The following is a 19,373-nucleotide window of genomic DNA, read 5'->3' on the forward strand; positions in this document are numbered from 1 at the left end:
GTCTTTGCTGATAAAGATCACAAGAAGTGGTTGAAAGCTCTAAACAGGCTGGTTAATGGACCTTTGAGATGGGATTATTCTGTCACAGACTTTTCCCAAGGTAAAAAACAATGATTCTCTATGCTTATCTGAGTATGATCATTCTGTTCATTCTGCTCATTGCAATAAAGCTATCCAGAAATAACCCATTCCCCAATAAAAAAAAAAAGTTTAACTCTCTACCCTTCAACACAAACTTCTTCATCTGTACCAGTTTTAACAGCTGTTTGAAGAAAGTGTCTCTGTTCTGGCTTAAAGAACTGTTAATGAAAGGAGCAGACTGAGGTCAGGCTGATCGATAGCGACATGTAACAGAAAACAGAGACGTGAATTGATAGCTACTGAGAGACTGTTCAATAAAGCAGTAATGGCCTCAAACTGAGAACCAATAGAGAGGTATTAGGGATCAATACAATCAACATTGTAACCACACACACGCGTGCGATCATTACACCAAATTAGTGATGTCAAGTAACAGCATGAGATGTAACGCACACTGATCCTACGACAAGAAAACTGTGGTGAGAATTTTCCTGCGCTTGGTCTTACCCTGCAGTTTGGTCTCAGCGTTGGTTCTGTAGATTCCCCCGTGATGTGCGACGTTACGAGCTGACTCTAGGTGGTACATGACCACATCTACTCCAACCTCTGAGCTCTCCCACGGCTCCAGCACCTCCCCGAGAGCCATGCCTCGCTCCAACAGGGACAGGACGGGAATGATGTGGGGAAAGGAGGTATTGGACAGAACACTAGACTCTGTAAGCAAAGGAGAGTCTTATAAGTAAATACACACATTTTGGACTGAAACACACAAAAACACACACCAACTACTTACATACTTATTACAACTCCATGTAAACTAGAATCTCACCTTTGCCATCGTTCATATTCTTCATGAAAGGTTTGAGTTTCTTCTCATATAAAATAGCACCCTCTGTATGTCTCTGCCGTAATGTCACCCACGTCTGTTCCAGGCGGGAAATCTGACGTAACCCAACAAAAAAGTTAAAATGCATCTGAGAACAAAAAAAACTGATGGAGCTTTTGTGTTTTGTGCCTTTTATCTGTAGCTCTCTTACCTGTGGCAACTCCAGGGCTCTCATCACTGCAGCAAAGCCAAACATGTTGCCCAGGTTGCTTTTCAACTCCGCTGCCAACTGGATGGTCTTATGGAGCAAGGCCGCCCTCTCCTCCGTGCTTCCTGTGCAGCCCAGCAGGTCCACTGCCATCATAATAGACATGGTGTAGAACCTTAGGAAAGAGGAACATGAAATTCAATAATAAAAGTTCATTATTGCTGCTGACAGGGGAGCAGAAAATGTTGAATCAAAGGAAAGCCACTCTGGAAATTCACACTGTGACAGGTGATGTAGTGAAAGAGGTGTTGATGAAATATATGTAGCAAGTACTTGTAAGTTGAATAGCTGTATAAAAAGTTTATTCGAAGAATTATGCAAAGTACAGAAAAAAGCTATAATACAGTTTGATGCCTCACATTTAGTTTTTATCAAGTTGGCTTTCAGCAAGATGCTGTTACATTGATTGATTGATTGAAAAATATTTATTACATTGTTTAACCAGCCATAGAAAAGCAGAGGGGAAAAGAAAAGGTGGAATGATGAGAAGCAAGTAAAGATGATAAGAGGTCTGGAGGGTGAAGATAAGAACAGAGGGGGCAAGACAAGAGATGAGAGGGAGAAGAGGAGCAGAGGAAATCAATGTCTGAATGAATGAAGGAGTTACTGTGTGATGCATAAAAGCAGACAGAGGGAAACAAATGTGTTAGCACCTCTCCAGCAGGTCAAGTCTCAGCTGGTGTCCATGTGGAAGTGTCAGTAACTCCAGCCCTGAGGACACTCCCATCATCCTTTGCATCTCTGAGGTTACGCCCAATATTCTAGCCACCTGCCCGAGAATAAAGAAAAAAAGGGTTAGATTGCCCTTGTATCCATGTGTGTGCACTTGCATGTGAACTTCATATATTTGTGTGCATGCGTCTGTATGTACCGTGCAGTCCACCATGGTGATGTGTTTAGCCGCAGTCCTTGCATCCACCTCAGCCAGCAGCTCTTTGACTCTCTTCAGCACCGACATCTCCAGAGGCTTATTCTCAGCTGGCAAAAGGCAAGACTCGTACCTGCACAGGAGCGATTACACCGCATTAGAAAACCGGGACAGGACATAAACGCTGGGAAGGACTACAACAAAAGAGAGTTGTGAAGATAAAGAGGTTCCAAAAGAAACCTGGCAGACTCACACAGTCTAGTTGTTTAGTTCAAAGAACAAAGAGAACATTAAGAATGTTTTTCGATAAAGGATTCCTTAAATTTAGCTACTAAAGATTGATTTTACAGATGAGAAATACATTTATCTGTGCTCTATGACAGACAAACTACAGTAAAACTGTAACCAAATTACATCAAACATACTCTTATCGTTGTTAGTTCAATGAACAAAACCAATAATGTAAAGCTGAAATTTTACCAGACTGGTGCCTTAGACATGAGTAGCCTTTACTTTGAGTTTCCCCAGCAATCTTAACACAGATCTAGCAATAATCCCCTGACACCAAAATTTCACAGCGGACTCTCAGATGTCCAAAGCTGCTGCCTGCTGCATCTCTACTACCAACACATACCATTCTCCTTCTACAAACTGCATTCGCTGTGTTCTCCCATGGCACTGTGAGTCCAATAACATACAGTATCTGCTGTGTCTATGACCACAGAACAAAGTCTGCCCTCATGCTATTTCCCACAGGACTACCAGCAGTTTATTCAGGCCTGTTTCCAGTCTCTGTACACTCATACTGGGGCTGTCCTGCAGTGCCTTGCCAGAACTGCCTCACTCTTGTTCTGTTTTTTTTTTTGTCCTTTATGGCAAAATGAAAGCACATGTATTGAAGTTTGAACACACCAGCTTTACATCCTGATAGAATATGCTTCAGTGTGGAGAAAGCTGTGCAACAGTCAGGAGCCACAGGTTGCAGCATTAGGAAAATGGAAATGCATGAAGATTAATCGAGTTTGGTTTGCTTGCATTTTTCACATCTCATTACAGCTATTGTTTTTTTTCCCCTAGATTTTCCCAATTCATTTATACAGCCTGCTTCACTTGATGAATGACATATAACACCCCACGGCTCCATCCTCCTTATGAATTTACTCTAGAGAAGTTTGTTTTATCATTTTCTTTCTCCTAACAGTTGCCTTTTGGCTAACCTTATGACTTTACAATTTCCCATGCTATGTAATGTTTCACTCAAAGGAAGGAATAAGTAAAGCAAATGGGACTTCCACTGTTGGTGCAAATAGTAAGTTGATGTGCTCTGTTTTTTAGCAAGTGTCTTACTGTATAGTTTGCTTGTTACGTGTCTGAAGCACAACATGAAATCTGGTGGTATTAGCCCACAATGCATTTTGTGTACACCTGAATAAGCTTCTGAATTTCTTTCGTGTCACTGATTTGCACACTTAACTCCCAAAGTTGTCTTCGTGAGCAAGTCCTTCTCATAAAGTATTCTGAATCGAGTTAAAAGAGAGCTTTGGAAGCCTCGTCTTGTGTGTTTCTTTGTGTCTCGTACCTGGATGGTCTGAATGAGGATGCTGTTTCCACCTGTGGAGCACAGAACATCCCCTCTCCTTCCTCCCTCGCTCCATCCTCCCTCCCTTCCTCGACTCGCAATCGCTCCACGTAGCTCTTGGCCGGGGGCTTGGGGGGCCCGGGTGGGCAAGGTCTGAGGTCACAGTAGCTCCCTGCTGTTTCTGAGGAATGTGATTGGTAGCTGGGATGATGGGCAGGTGTGGAGTGCGCCGAATGAGAGGTATGCGCGGGATGCTCTGGAGGGTTGTCACTGGCTGAGGGGCTGACCTGGGGGTCGCTGGAACGACGCATCACAGGGGAGGGTGGGACGACAGCCAGGACCCGCCCGCCTGAGTGGGCTCTTTGTCTGGTGACTGAAAATAAAGAGAACAGTCTTAAAATCCCCTCTGAAAATTGTGTTTGTGAATGTGAGGGGGAGTGTATTTGTTGCTTATTTGTGTGTCACTAGAACTTACTAGCACTATATGCAGGAGACAGTGGGGTTTCCCCAACAGGTGATAAGGGGCAACGATATTCCTGAATCTGGTCCATGCTCATGGCACAGTTCCGCATTGCATCTTTGTGGTGGTGGATTGTTGACGGGCTGCAAACACAGCATTTTTTTAAGATGTTAGAAATCTTTGGTTACGGATTTAAAAGCTGGCATGGCAGTGAAGGGAACCTCACAACTTAGGATGTCACATTTATCAGTTTCAGATGACAGGAATGGTGTGGTTAGGTATGTAAACACTAATTATTTCGGGGTGAGAAAAAAGGGAGACATTTGAGTTGGTGTTACCTTAAAAGCAACTTCATGATACACACAATCTTGTGTTATTTGTGAATTACAACCATGTTTAAGACCTAAAAGCAGGAGCAGAAAATAAAGTACAGAGTAGCTTTGTGGAAAAAGATTTACTGCAAAAAAATACTTAACTAATGTTCAAGTTGTACTATTATCCTTTTTTTTTTAAATCACAGTAACACTGGGAAATATTATCAACAATCACGCCCAAATACTTTTCCTCCTAAAGCACAGTGTGGCTTTGGTTTTGCCCTGTGCTAAAGCTTGCAGAACTCCTGTCCATACTCCATATGAGACTAAAATTTATTTCAACTATACATAACATATTGTCTGCTCCTTCTTTGTAGATTCAAGTTTCAAACAGCCTTGTTCTGTTTGAAACTTGATTGACCCAGTGTAGAGGTGAGCACGTGAACGAGTCATTTTGCAACTTCACTCTCAGAGCACTAACAGGACTTGATTACTCATTACTAAGGGAGGTGCTAATGGTGTCTGTGAAGTGAGGGGACCACAGGACCACACATTAGTTTAGTGCTCAAACACAACACTAGTGTCACACAAACACACAACCTGTAGTTGGGCACAGGTTCCGGCTCTGGTTCTGGTGGTGCCACTGGTGTCTCAACTGGGCTGGGACTTTCTGAGTCACTGATCATGTATATAACATAAAGCAAGAATGAAACAATGACAAATATAACTGCAAAAAAAGAATCGTCAGGATTTAATTATTGGCTGCTCAGCTGTTGTATTTCAGGACGGAGCCGCGTCTCCACCACTCAAAAACACAGACAAACACTCCTCTCCTGTTTCTCCTGGCTCACCTGTGAGGTATCATTTTCTCCGTCGTCAGCCCATCAGTCATGGTGACGCTCCTTCTCTTGATGTACGCTCCCCTCTGACTGGACGGTGAGTAGGCAGAGCCTTGCTTGCTGCTGGACAGTGCGAAGGTGGCCTCCAGGTAGCGCAGAGGGAGAGTCCTGCTGACAGGACAGTAGATGTGGGCACCGCTGGACTGGGAGACAGATTTGCGCTGGCCTACGTAGAACCGCACAAGCTCCTGGACCGAATCGAAACTGTCGGTCTCCAACACGTACTGCACCTGAGGACAAAGAGACAACAGCATTTGATATACCATCTTTGTTTTTTTTTTTTAAATACCTGCTGTAATGATCTTGTACTATGAACATGTGAGACAACAGAAGAAACAAATTTCTTTGAGTGGGGACCACAAAAAGCTGCTGTTCCTCCATTATTTGCACAGTTCTTAAAATCAGTTTACACAGTGCAGGATTATGTAATAAGTCCTTAGTACACATAATAAAATAAAACAGGAATCAGAAAGCAGGGTGGGAATTGAGATTCAGAGGCAGAGAGACAAGAAAGGCACAGCTGGTCAACAAGGCACACCTGCATCACATTAGCCTCCTCCATCATTAGTGGCAACAAGAGAAAACAGGCCTTTCTCATAGAGGATGGATCCTGAATTGCCAAACACAGGTGCTGAATGTAATGTTGAAAATGCATTCCATTCAAGTGTGATGCTGATCTGAAGTGAGATGATAAATGGAGGCTGTGGGAAATGCTGCCATGTCTATAAAGGCAGATAAAGACTAAATAGGCCCTTCTCACAGTGGACATTTTTACAGGTCAAACACAGATGTGACACAAATGTGCATGCTGACTCATAGTACAACTTACTCTAAACAGAACAGAGCCACTATTATAAAACTTTTAAAAAATTATTCTCTGCTGTCATGAGAGCACATGAGAGCAAATATAGCAACAAAGTGGAAGGCAGTATACACAAAAAAAACACTTGTTAAGAAGTGACGGGTACTTAAACAGAGATGAATACATACCTTGGTCTCATTCGATTTGACCAGGACTTTGCTAATCTTGAAGTGCAGCACTTCATTATTCCATCGACAGGTCAGAACATAGTCACCCACACTGGTCAGAGAGTCACGCACCAGGAAATCTCCATTACGCAAAACCAGAGTCTCTGACACCTAAAAAAAAAAAAAAGAAGTGTATGTTTTTAAATGAGTAAAAGCAGACAAAAAAAGCTCCAATCCTAAAGAGCTAGAAGGAAACTTGGCTCACTGAGCTAGAGCATGTGTGCGAACATTTTGTTACTGACACTCTGACTGCTGAATAATTGAATTTAGAGAATCATGATTATTTATGACAATGCCTTAGGACAGTTTGTGTTGCTGAACAAACACAGCAACATCTTTCTCACTGCCAAACTGTCTCTGCTATGCGCAGATTGAATTGGCAATGATAGATAAAACGCCAGCGACAATGGCCCGAACGCCTTTCTGAGGATACATTTTATGGAGTTCAGCACTTCAGTAAAAATAGTTATTATTTTTAATTTATTGACAAAATAAGCAACCCAGCAAAGCAATCTTCCATTCACAGTCATTGGAACAGCTACAGGCCGAATATATATCTTGCTGATACCAGACACTGCAGATGTGTTACTGGTTTCAGTGAGAAGAGATCACAAATATCGATTCGGTGGTCACGTAGTAAAAGGGAAACGTATTTCAATTGAGCAGCATCCCCTTTAAAACTGCCTGCAAAGGGGCTGCCCGTGAAGACCTAAGGTGTAACACTTTCAATCCACTCAATGCAAGGGATGAAATATGCAATGCAGCACAGAGTGTCGTAGACCAGCAGGAGGCAGTATATACACAGATGAAAAGTTCAAACCAAGTGCAGGATCCTTTTATCACCCCTATTTCTAAACACGGCTCTATTTTGGTGAGTTTTTGTAGGCGTTTCTTTAATCAGATCCCTCATTGCGTTTAAGAATATGTCATGTTTTTTTTCATAACAGTTTGGAATAAAGAACATAAAACAATACTGTAAGGAAATACACATTAGTCCATTAACTCATGACTTAAACACATACTGGAAGTCTTAACTTTAAAGGGAAGAACAACAAAACAGGATGAAGAAAACGAGCAGGAAGGAAGGATGGGATTTAGGTACGCTAAAGTACAGTATCCGCCGACAGGGCGGGTGTGAGATCTAGTCATTAAGTATTGTTTTGGAAACCAGGGCGTTCAGGGTATCCCCAAGTTTACACTGGGGCAAATCTATGAATAAATGAATATTTTATGTAAATTAAAAGAGGAAAGACTCACAGATGGCTGATTTGAATCTGTGTGTGTGTGTGTGTGTGTGTGCGTGTGTGTGTGTGTGTGTGTGTGTGAGAGAGAGAGACAGAGAACAGAGGTTGATCATGAGACAGAGGTTGTGTCTATTTATGAGTACCCTCCACATGTGCATGCGGCAGTGTGTGTGGGCGTAGGTCTCTTGTTGTGTGTCTCTGTGTATCTGTGTGGTGGTCACCAGCTGTGAAATTCAATTGCGTACATCAGCAACACACGCAGCTGTCTGTTTGGCAGAGTTTCCCTCCTTCTGAACGCGAAAGCAATTTCTACTGAGCTGTGACAGATGATGGGATTCATTAATCAGTGTCATTCTGTGTGTAAAGCATTTAAACTGTGCTCTCAAAGCCAGAGATTTTGGCCAAGTAATCGCTCAACTAATACTATTGGTTGACAACCACATCTACCCACACAGAAATACCATTATGCCTGTACTTCTATCTCAATTAATTTTTGCTTTTTAAAACAAATTATGAAATGTGAGGGTATTGAAATACAAACTGCAGCAGCAATACATCATTTTCATGATATTGCAAAAGAAATGACTATCAGTTTGTTTATTTATTTATTTATTCATAATCTATTTCACTGCCGCAGGGACTGAGGGACTGTGATGAGAAGTTTAACTTGAAGCTTTCATTCATATCTTTAGTGGGTTTCTTCATAACTAAAGGCTTGAAAATATTCTGATATTCTCATGTGGAGTTTTGGTTATTTTTAGATATGAAGATTCAGAGTGTTAGACTTGATTCAATGTAATCAAAACACACTGAAACTGAACCTAACAGATATTAAGTATTTTTTCTTTGTGAAATAAACTTAACAGTTAATCAATAAACTTAACAGTAAATCAACAGTTAATCAAATTATTTTATAAGTAGATCAACTAATAATTTCAGTGTTTGTTTGGAACTTGCTTTTTATGTATTTGCCTGTAAATGGCTACGCAGATGTGAGCGTGTGTGTGTGTGCGCACGCACGTCCTGCACCACAGTACACAGGCAGTGTGTTACCTCAAGGGTTTATTGCCTTGGAAAGTATATGTGTATCATCTGTTCCCAAACATCCATTCAGGACTTCCGATGACATGACTAACTCAATGTACTCTGCTCTGTATGTATATTGATTATAGAGTGTTCTTTACAGTGTGTGTGTGTTTACCTCTCTGGGTATGTGTCCATGGTACCAGCCATGGCTCCGGATGTCAGCAGGGCTCAGTTTCAGCTCCTCCTCCAGCTCCTTACGAAGTTTCTCAGGGGGAGACTCCAGCAGGTACTTCTCCTTGGAGAACTGCATGAAGCAAACAAGCAGAGGAAAACAAGACGTCAGAGGGAGTGAATTTACACAAGAGACTCACAAACATGTGGCTCGTACAGTGTATTCACATAGAGATGGATCATAGATCAGATGCACAGTTTGTATTTGACTTTTATTTATTCAGGTAAATCCCATCCATATTATCTCAAATCCAAGAGGGATCCAAGAGGGAGTAAATATGTATATAAATACATTTTTTATGAATTTGCAATACAAAGAGTAGTAGAATAATAATGTAATATGTGTGTGGTTGGTGCCATTTATACAAATACACACAGACGTGCAGAAATGTACACCTGTGTTACAGAAGGCAACACCGCAGGGAGGCAACACTGTGTGCTGCCTTCCACACATTCACACACTCACTCAGGCACACACACACACACACACACATAAACACTCATATACAAGAACCAATCCAATCGACCCCGACCTGATTACTAAGACGCAGAAATCATCACGAGTAAGCTCTTATTGTTCTCATGCACTGTGGAGACCGAGCTTTAGCATTTGAGTGCGGTCACTCAGGATGCCCAGTGCACGCACACACACACACACACACACACACACACACATTCATTGACTCCACACACAAACAAATGGATCAGATTACAAAGCGTCATATTTCTATTTGCACAAAGAGCGGCATTTGGGGGAAATCTGGGTTGTAAAACATGAAAATAAATTCCTTTGAACATTTTCATGGTTATATACCTACTAATACTCCACAGTTTTGTGTGTGAGCGATAAAATGTAACAGCGTAAGTTGATTTCTTAGCAGATATTGACAGGTAGATTGGTTGATATGTCTTATTAAGTACTCTACTTTGACATTAACTCCATGCATAGCATGAGTTCCCATATCAGATCTACTCAAGTATTATTTGCTTAGGTAAGGAAGGAAAAACGGAAATCCCACACTGGGACTTTGATGTTATGTGAAGATACCACAACAACCAGTGATTCTGGAAAGATTGAGTTCAGACAGATGACCTTAGATGAGGCAAACAGAGGACGCAGATACACAAATACACGAGCGCACAAACACAAACTCTTACACAAATATGCTCAAAACACAGAAATCCACACAGGAATAAACAGTGAAAGGAAATCATCTCGACTCTGCCAATATGAGGAGAAATGAGACTGGAGACAAAAATAAACAGTAAACAGCCTTGTCGCTAAGGCTAGCCTGTCGTTCCTCCTAATATTTTCCTTCAATCTCTCACTCACTCTCTCTCTCTCTAGCTCAGTGTTCTGCTCTCACTTTCTCTCAGTCACACTCTTTTCCCTGTTGCCCACAGTTCATCTTCCGCTATGCCTTCATCAACCCCACAAGCATAAAATTTCAGTAAGTTGTTAGACAGTTGTTGTGTGCGACAGACAGAGAGAGAGAGAGAGAGAGAGAGAGAGAGAGAGGGAGAAACAGTGTGAGGAAGGATGGGAAACTGTGATGATCTGTGTGTGTACATAGTGTTTTTCCACCTGCCAGCTTTAATGTGTGTGTGTGTGTGTGTGTGTGTGTGTGATATGAGGAGACTACAAGAGCCAAACAATCGATCTTATCGTCTCCAGGTCACTGCGAGATGAAATTATTAACTTCCTCCTCTCCTCTTCTCTTCTGCCTCTCTTCTCCAATCCTCAGGGGACGATGGAGGAATATCACCATGGAGGTTCACTCTCCCAGATTAGATTTGAGGTGTGTGAGTGTGTGTTTGTATGTATGAAGGGGAGAAGAGGCCAATAAAAGAGCAGAGGGGTCAAGTGTGCTGTTATTGCTTTTCCTTGTCTCCGTGGAAACCCAGATGAGGACTGCCACTGAACTGATGCTCAACAATGAACTTTGTGTGTGTGTGTGAGTGAATGTGTGTGTATATATATGAAGGGTTATGGGGCCAATTGAAATGTCAGTGGGTCTCTATTTATGATACGGTTCAAGGAATAGACTGACATCAGAGGGGGCACACTGACAGAGAGACTGAAAAATAGTCAGACAATAAAAAGTGATTTGACAAGGACAGACAAAGACATAGAAAATACCCTAACCCTAACATATGAGGGAAATAGACAGTATGTGTCAATCACACACACGCATTTCTATCTGAACTGATCCCATGTAAATATTGTAGAGGAATTCCTCTTTGTGGCTATTTGTGCACCATGTACAGTATGTTCTGAATTCACTGAGAAACATTTCCACACTTCTTCAACACAAGTACAGAGACTGTGTGTGTCCTGTGGTGTCAGACACAGTGTCCTCTCACAGAGAGGGGGAAACAACGACGAAGCAGAGACGCAGGAGCTCAAAAAAGCAGAGATTAAAGAGGAGAAAACTGTATTCAGGAAAAAAATATTTTGACTGATGACAAAAGGGGAAGACACTGGGAATTAGAACAGTGGGAGACATCTGCAAAGACTTACTATAATATTAATAGTATTAATACGATCTTGCCACTCTTATACCGCCACTATGCTGAGTCCTTGGTTACCAAGGAAACATCTTATTGTGTTTGTTGGACTGTTGGTGTGTAAAGAAGAATAAAGTCCTCCATCTTTCATCCACTACAATGGCAGTAACTCCACTTATTGTGAACTACAACTAGTACTGCTGCTACTATTAAGTCTACGCTTAGTAACACTAATACAACAACTATATTAAATTTACCTACTTTGATTACTATTAGCGATACTACTGCCACAGTTTCTACTACTGGTATCACTACAATCAGTAATGCTCCTCTCACCTGCCACAGTTAGTAACCTGCTTGTCTTGCTCCTACTTCTATAACCACTATGACTATTAGCATTATAACTGCCACTATTACTAATATTAATATTGCTGTAAATACTACTTTTACTAGTAACACTATTAGCACTAGACCTTCATTTATATAACATTGTAAAAAGTGCTGCATAGATAAAGTTTACTACTAATCCCATTAGTATTTCTACAGCACTACTTCGGCTGATATTACCCTGCCACTATGCTTCTGTTAGTGCTATATATAAAGATGTGTATATCGAGAGCATGGACTCATCAACACAACAGTCATATAGAGCGGCCGAGAAACGTCAGATCAAAACAAAGAGGCCGACAGTTTTATGAACCAATGGACAGACACAGAGGAGAGGAACAGAGGCACTCAGGCAGCTGAAACAGCCAGAGACGGACAGACAAAACAACCAGCCTACATAAAGACAAGACATCAGACATTCAGGAAGGCACAGAGGCAGACAGACAGACAGACATCAGAAACTCATTAGAGTAGGCAGAGAGGCAGACATGCAGGAAGACAGGTAGCCCATTAGCAGATGAGAGAGTTTAGGCAATTTAGCAGCTGATGCAGGACTTTGCTTTCCCCGGGGGGTGAAGAGAGGAAAAGAGATTGGTGAGTGTGTGTTTCCATGAGTGTGTATGTGCAATTACGATTTGTGTGGGTGTGCATTCATCCATTCAGTGCATATGTGTGAGTTCTACATGGGAGGCACTATTAATGGATGAGGCTCTATTTTGGGTGAGGGCTGAATTGAAGAGAAAGTAACACCAGGTTACCAAAGATAAAGGCATGGTTAAGATAAAGGCAAGTTAAAATACATTCATTATAATGTGACTATAATATATGGTTTGAATGGATGGAAGGGAGTCAGGAAACACGCTATAGGGGCCAGAGGGGTGTGCGAACGTGTGAATTTGAGTTATAGATAACAACACAGTGTGATCCATCACCTAATTTACACCAACACGCACTTGAGCCCCTTTTTCCTCGCAGCGGGCCAATTAGGCGGTTTTGTCTCATGACATCACACCACACCCTCCCCGGGTGAAAATTGACCCTGCTATCACTCAACATCAGTAAGAGGAGAAAAAAAATGGACCACCTAAAAGGAAATTAAATGAAAGGGATGATAATGGGGAGAAATTCTAAATATATGCACATATTTATACATATATAATGTCCACACACCATTCCCCTTTTTTCAGCATGTTGTCGACTGTGTGTGTGTGTTACTGTGGTTCTTGGTTTGTTTTGTTGTCTGCTCTGTGCTGAATTGGTAACTTCCATGTTTATTACTCGCATGCTTGTATATTCGCTTCGAGACAACTGTCCAGGGTTAATATTTCTAAAATACAGTTAACGAACATTATTTGATTAAATGCTGTGAATGTTCACTGGTGTGGGATTTAACTGAAAGCAATCACTTTTCAATATAAACACTCTCATTTGGAAGCGCAAGACAAGAAATAAACAGGCTCAGGTATTTACCATGCACAACACAGAGGGGTAGAGTGTAAACTGTGGCACAAATCAGCATGTTGTTGTTTGTTTTTGAACTAGTTTGTTTGCTAATTCTTGCGGAAGGAGCACAAAGCCAAGTACCCTGAGCAATTTAAAGGGATGTAACTAAAAACAAACAACTCTGAGAGCGAAGGCATGAATGAGAAATGAAATGGAAGATAATTGCTGACAAGTATGAAAAAACCTGCAGGGGAAAACAAAAAGTCTCTGGCATTTACCAGCATGGATGCAAAGTGAAAAAAGAGGAACACATTCCAACGAAAAAAAAAAAATAAAGCACCAACACAAGAGAGGAATGCATTCTAAACAGACTGCAGCACCGAGATCTAAGCTCATGTCAGAATGCACCTTCTTTCCTTTTCAGCTCGTGGACTAGCCTCTAACCCCGTTGTCATAGTAACATCCTGAGTGGTAGTGGCAGCGGGGGTGGGAGAGAGGCTGGGTTTGGGGCGGGGGCCTGGGGTCCCCAGCTCCTGACACACAGACACACACACGCACACACACACACACACACACACACACACACACACACACACACAAAATGAGGTGAGGGGGTCCAATTGTTGAGAAACCTTACTATCCCTTGATCTGCTTTCTCTTTCTCCTCCTCTCTCTGCCCCTTTCAACTCTATGGCTCCTCTCTTTTGGGGAGATAGAGACCAGGATTATTGCATATAGGCCCTTGAATCCTCCTATCTCCTATTACACACACACACACACACACAGGCATGTACACATTATAAGGGTTTATATATACGTTTGCGGCCAATATCACCCCTCTCCAGACTGTTGTAATCCCTCTGTGCCCTCCAGCCTGATTTCCACTGTTATATTTCACACTGGTTCACACGGGTATAATAGTCTTTAAGACACATGTAAAATGATACGAGCAGTAGAGGGAGTGCTGGTAACATTAGACGTTTCATATTTACCCTGTAGTTTTTCTTTGCAAGGTGTGGATGGCATTGAATCAAAGCTGATGAATTGCTTTTGCAAGGCAGCTCAAAATGGATTTGACACCTCACCTTTTTTTTTTCTTTTTTTTTTTTGGCAAGTCAAATAATATTCCAGGAATGCACTATATACTGGGGAGTGTTTTGTTTCTGTGTTTGGACTAAGTTGGCATGTTCAGATCTTGTTTTTTTCAAATGATGATTTAGTGTGAAAGGTGTGCTAAAGACAGGTTTTAAAAATACTCTCAAGCAAGATGTTACCACCATGAGAATAATGACCAAAGTAAATAGCCTACTTCTTCCACCAACTCACAGAAACAAAAAGTCCACAACCATCCTTTTCAATAATTAATGCCTATTGAAATGTGTCCATTGTAAAAAGTTTTGGAATAGCAATTCATAAAATCATATCACATACATGTGTACTTGCTCTAAATGACAGTTTAAAATAAAACCAAACTTCAAACTGTAACACTGCCTCTTTCGTTTAAAAAAAAAATTACCCTACCCTAAGGGTGAAAGAAAGAAAGAAGAAAGTTTTGACTTACACAGTCACAAAAAAAAGCTATTATTTTCCACTATGAATTCCACGTTGCCTCGTGTGGCAGTATGCACACGCACTCCAAAAAAAATCCAAAAAGAAAAAAAAATGGATGAAAATAACTGAGCTGATGTCTCATATGATCAGAGAGTATCAGACAACCAGCTACTCCCTTTAAACAGAGAGGGTGACGACTGGTACAGAGACAGAGAGAGAATATGAGACTGATAACAGTGACCTTCTACTGCCATTACACAAGCACACACAAGTGCACACATACACACACACGACGTTCACCCCTTGAGGCAGCTGGATACTGATATATATCCTACTACAGAAATATACACACACAGACACTCACACATACACACATATATAGAGCGCTGGTGTGAGCTGTCAGTCAGTATGATATCAGAGAAGAGACCCCCTGGATTGAGTGACAGCTGGTGGACAGGATATGACACACACCTACACTCCCACTGAGACGACAGAAAGCTTAGTGCCACTCTGCGCTGCACGGCTCCTCTCTCTTTTTCTCAAAACTACACTCTCCCTCGGCTGTACATTTTTGTTTTCTCCATCAGCTCTGTCACTGTCTCTTTTTTTTTTCCTTTTAGCTTTGAGCGTGATTTCTGACAGCTATGGTAATATCCATATTTTCATTGCTGAAGATTTGAGAAAGCGGTGATATCTCTAAACATGCTGTATTACATACTGTTTGTATATGGGTCAGTTAAGCCAAATTGACAGGGTTTAAACAATTTTAACCCAATTATCTTAGCCATGGAAGAAAGGTCATGTTGTCCTCCCTCAGGCTGTAGGTACAACCAATCAGAGGAAGGGGCAACAGCCTCTGTGGTAGTCTGAGGGACACCAGGACACCCCTCCAGGGACAAGAAAGTCAGCAGTTTCCCCTCTTCTGCTCATAAAACTTAATTGCTGTGACAGTTGAAAGTGACCTTCATCAGTATATCACTTTTTTTTTAACCAACGAGCTTCTCCTCTCATGTGAACTGTAGTGTCTGGACAGTGAGAACACTGTAATTTACAGAAATTTTAGTGACTGAATCGAGTGTGTGTGCTAAATGTCTGTTATACTCATCTTCTGAACTGTGGCACTCCTATTTCTGATGCTTGATCTTTTGACACACAGTTGTAAAGCTATGGCACCCCCCCAAAGCCCCACCATCCGACTGTTTCCGTGTCATAACTGACATGAATGAAGGCCACCAGTAATGAAAATAAAAGACAAGTTGTTAAAAAGAGATTAATTTTCCTTTTAATATATGAATCCAAGCATCTGCCTCCTTCTCTGTGGACCTAACATCTCTCTCTCTGTCCCTGTCCTTATCTGACTCTGCCATTCATATTTTAATGTCTCTTCCTCTGTGAGTCACTTCTGTTCCTGCTTTTTGTTTCTGGCTCAAAAACCTACTAAAGCATTTCCTCTCCTCTCATTTCTCTCTCTAATCAACCTGGTGAGCAACATCTATCAACACTTTGATGAGAAGACCATTACTGAGAGTGAAACATGAGTGTGTATGTGTGTGTGTGTATCAGTGTGCATCTCATCGTGCCAAAAGATATATGCTGACAATCAGCTGCCTAAAGGTCTGAATGTCCTCTCCATGTGTGACTGTGTAATGTGTGTGGTTTTGTGTATTATTATCATTATTATGTATGTAGCCACAAAATCAACACTGAACAGAACTGTGTCTTTCTGGGTTCATTTATCTTGGTCTTTTAAAATCTGTTGTGTGTTTGTACATGACAGCACTGTAGGCGACGATAAGAAGGAAAACAGAAAAAAGTAATCTAGACATCACAGAAAATGCAAAAAAGAAAAAAAAAGAAACATAAAAAACTTTTTTTATCCTGACAAAGATGAACAGACGGAGAGACACTAACACATTTGTGCAGAGATATAAATACACATGACATGCAGATACACACACAAACATACACTCAGGCACATACACACAAAGGAGCAGAGCAGATTTTAATGATGTTTGACTGTTAAGTACGACTCCTGACTGCACGTCTCTCCCTCGCCTCCTAACCCCATGGTTTCTCTGCTAAACAGGCCTATAGGCTACGCACCACGTCTGTCTCTCTCTCTCTCACACACACACACACACACACGCACAAACACTCAGAAGAGTGAGGGGAGTAAACATCCATTTCCCCAAAGCATCCACACAGACTCAAATCCCACAAATAAACCTGCACAGTGAACAGAAACACAAAAATAGCACGTGTACAAAGACTACACAGGAGCCCACACAGATATACAAACACACACTGTTAGATACAAGTGTATGTGCAGGTAAAAAAAAAAGAGGTGACAGCGTTCCATTTTGCTGAAGGTACTGATAACGTGTCTGGTTATTAAAGAAACAGATTGGAGTGTTAATGTCACTCAGATACTGATTAGAGATTACACAGATTCAATCAGACATTTCTCTGGATGAAATGAGATCGCTCGCTTGAACCTAATTCAATTCAAATTAGTTTAATACCTCTGCTAATGACACAGCGATACAGGCATAACACATTGCATTGCTGTAGCCAGATACACATACAAATTTTATACAAACACATTCACAGTTTAATTGCAGGGTCTCGCCCAGTGACTAGAGAGCAGAGAGCAGATGACTAAGGGGTCAAGTCTTTTCCGAGCTGTTTAGCTTAAAGGCCTTGAAAACCTATTTCCTCAATCAGCTTTGTACTTTAAGTGATGGGATCATACAGGAAAACAATTTTCTGACAAAGACAGAACAGTTTTGGTTTCGGTTACATCTGTATTTCTGTATAATAAACAGTACCCTAAGATATATTTTTAAAATTACAATATTCAGGATTTTAGTCATGGATGTGTTATGTTATCAAGAAATACCTTAGATTTGAAGCAAAGTTTTCAGGGGAAGTTTATGAGCATTTTAAATGCGCATCAACATCAAAATATGTGTGTGTTAATAATGACAAATACCAATGAAGGCTGATGAAAAGTGAGCGAAAACTCATTTTTGACATGGGAGATGATTCTGCTTCATCTCCTTGTTTAACTTTCAGCAGTCTACCAACATATACCAACATAACCACATATTGACACCCCACTCCTTTACTGTCGACTCAGCAATGCCACACCTATAGATGCTGTTGCCATGGTAACTCCGTAGTCTGCAGCCCCCAGCTGGTGTTTTCCCTGAGGAAAAAATGTATGTGTGTGTGTGTGTGTGTGTGTGTGTGTGTGTGTGTGTGTGTGTGTGTGTGTGTGTGTGTGTGTGTGTGTGTGTGAGAGAGAGAGAGAGAGAGGTTAATGTGCCCCATGTGTGCTTTGCTCTGTCATGTGCAGTGGGGTGTACTGAGGAGGAAAACATGGCTGGTTGGGAGCAGTTATCATGGTATCCCATTGTATGCATGCTTGTGTGTGTGTGTATGTGTGATCTTTTCCTATAGTACTCCTATATTAAAATCATCAGTTTTCTTTCTTTCAAATTGGTTGGTCGAGTAGTTCACACCCCTAAATGAAGATCATGAGACTTTCATTAAAGTACGCTGAAGATACACAAACCAATGAATGAAGATAAAATGCCTCAAAACCCTTTAGATCCACTTTACTGCCAAGAGCTTACAACAAGAATCTGAACTGAATCCAAATTAATTAAACCACCACACCAATAGCTGAAAACAAAGTCATGGAGCCACACCAGAGCGAACAAGTGCGGCCCACTCCATCACTCTGCTTTTTGCTGTTTTTCTTACAATGACTCATGCTTTAAATTTACACACATTACAGTGTGTGGTGACCTGGGCTCCTGCCAACAGGGCTGAGAGGATTTGGGACAAGTACAACATTTAGTAGTCATGTTCCCAGCTGTGCAGTTTTGTTGACTGTAGCATCACTCCACACAGGAACTTGCACAGAGAAAGGTCGGCCAGTACAGAATCAAGGATTTAACAACAGCGTAACTTACATGAATGTGTAATCTATGACATAATTGGTGACAAAGTAGCTAGCAGCTAACCCACCATTGTGGGACCATGTTGTATTGTGTAGTTTTCTCTCTGTGTTGAATAACAGGAAAAGCATGTGTGGTGTGAGGAACTTACGTTTCCAAGCTCAAGAATGAACTTTCATGCTCAAGATGAAACATGCACACAATGTGCTGATGCTCACTGGCAGGCTTCTTCTTCTCTGACATTTATTGGTGCATTGTTACACTTCTTTCCACCAGCTATTGATTAGCGAAAGACAGTGAAACCATCAGCAAGACTGTGCTTTGCATCGCACATGTGCACAACCACACCTTGTGCGTGTACACGAAAGGCTAACAAAACAGGCGTCCACTCTTGAAAGACGGCTCTATAGCACTGCTCGCAGTCAAAAACTGCACAAGGTACTTCTAAACCTGGGTATCTGTCTATTTTTTTCCAGGACATTTTGGCAGACAATTGTTAATTGTCACACACCTGCATGTTATCGTAGCCAAAGTCAAACCATAGAGGGTAATTCAATCCCTGGTGGAGCCACACAGGTCTGCCCCCGGCTAAGAGCCAACTTGCATGAGGCACTCAGATGACATTAATAAATGCTGATCACCGTGTTCCTGGCTCTGCCTCTGCATCTTGCAGGGACCCTGTCATTGTTTTTTC

The 19,373-nt window shown here is 41.4% G+C and overlaps 1 protein-coding gene across 1 annotated transcript in view; it reads right to left on the bottom strand.

Moving 5' to 3' along the window:
* sh2d3ca (SH2 domain containing 3Ca) overlaps positions 1 to 19,373 on the bottom strand; it is a 50,353-nt gene that overhangs the window by 2,790 nt on the left and 28,190 nt on the right. The window contains exons 5-14 of the mRNA XM_041059181.1: positions 8,770 to 8,898; positions 6,286 to 6,435; positions 5,248 to 5,525; positions 4,098 to 4,225; positions 3,623 to 3,995; positions 2,047 to 2,176; positions 1,829 to 1,944; positions 1,119 to 1,290; positions 911 to 1,022; positions 589 to 795 (exon numbers count right to left, since the gene is read on the bottom strand). Coding sequence (XP_040915115.1) covers positions 589 to 795; positions 911 to 1,022; positions 1,119 to 1,290; positions 1,829 to 1,944; positions 2,047 to 2,176; positions 3,623 to 3,995; positions 4,098 to 4,225; positions 5,248 to 5,525; positions 6,286 to 6,435; positions 8,770 to 8,898 — 1,795 coding nt within the window. The remainder of the gene's footprint in view (positions 1 to 588; positions 796 to 910; positions 1,023 to 1,118; positions 1,291 to 1,828; positions 1,945 to 2,046; positions 2,177 to 3,622; positions 3,996 to 4,097; positions 4,226 to 5,247; positions 5,526 to 6,285; positions 6,436 to 8,769; positions 8,899 to 19,373) is intronic.

The sequence above is a fragment of the Toxotes jaculatrix genome, chromosome 16, assembly GCF_017976425.1.
Source record: "Toxotes jaculatrix isolate fToxJac2 chromosome 16, fToxJac2.pri, whole genome shotgun sequence".
NCBI lineage: Eukaryota > Metazoa > Chordata > Actinopteri > Toxotidae > Toxotes > Toxotes jaculatrix.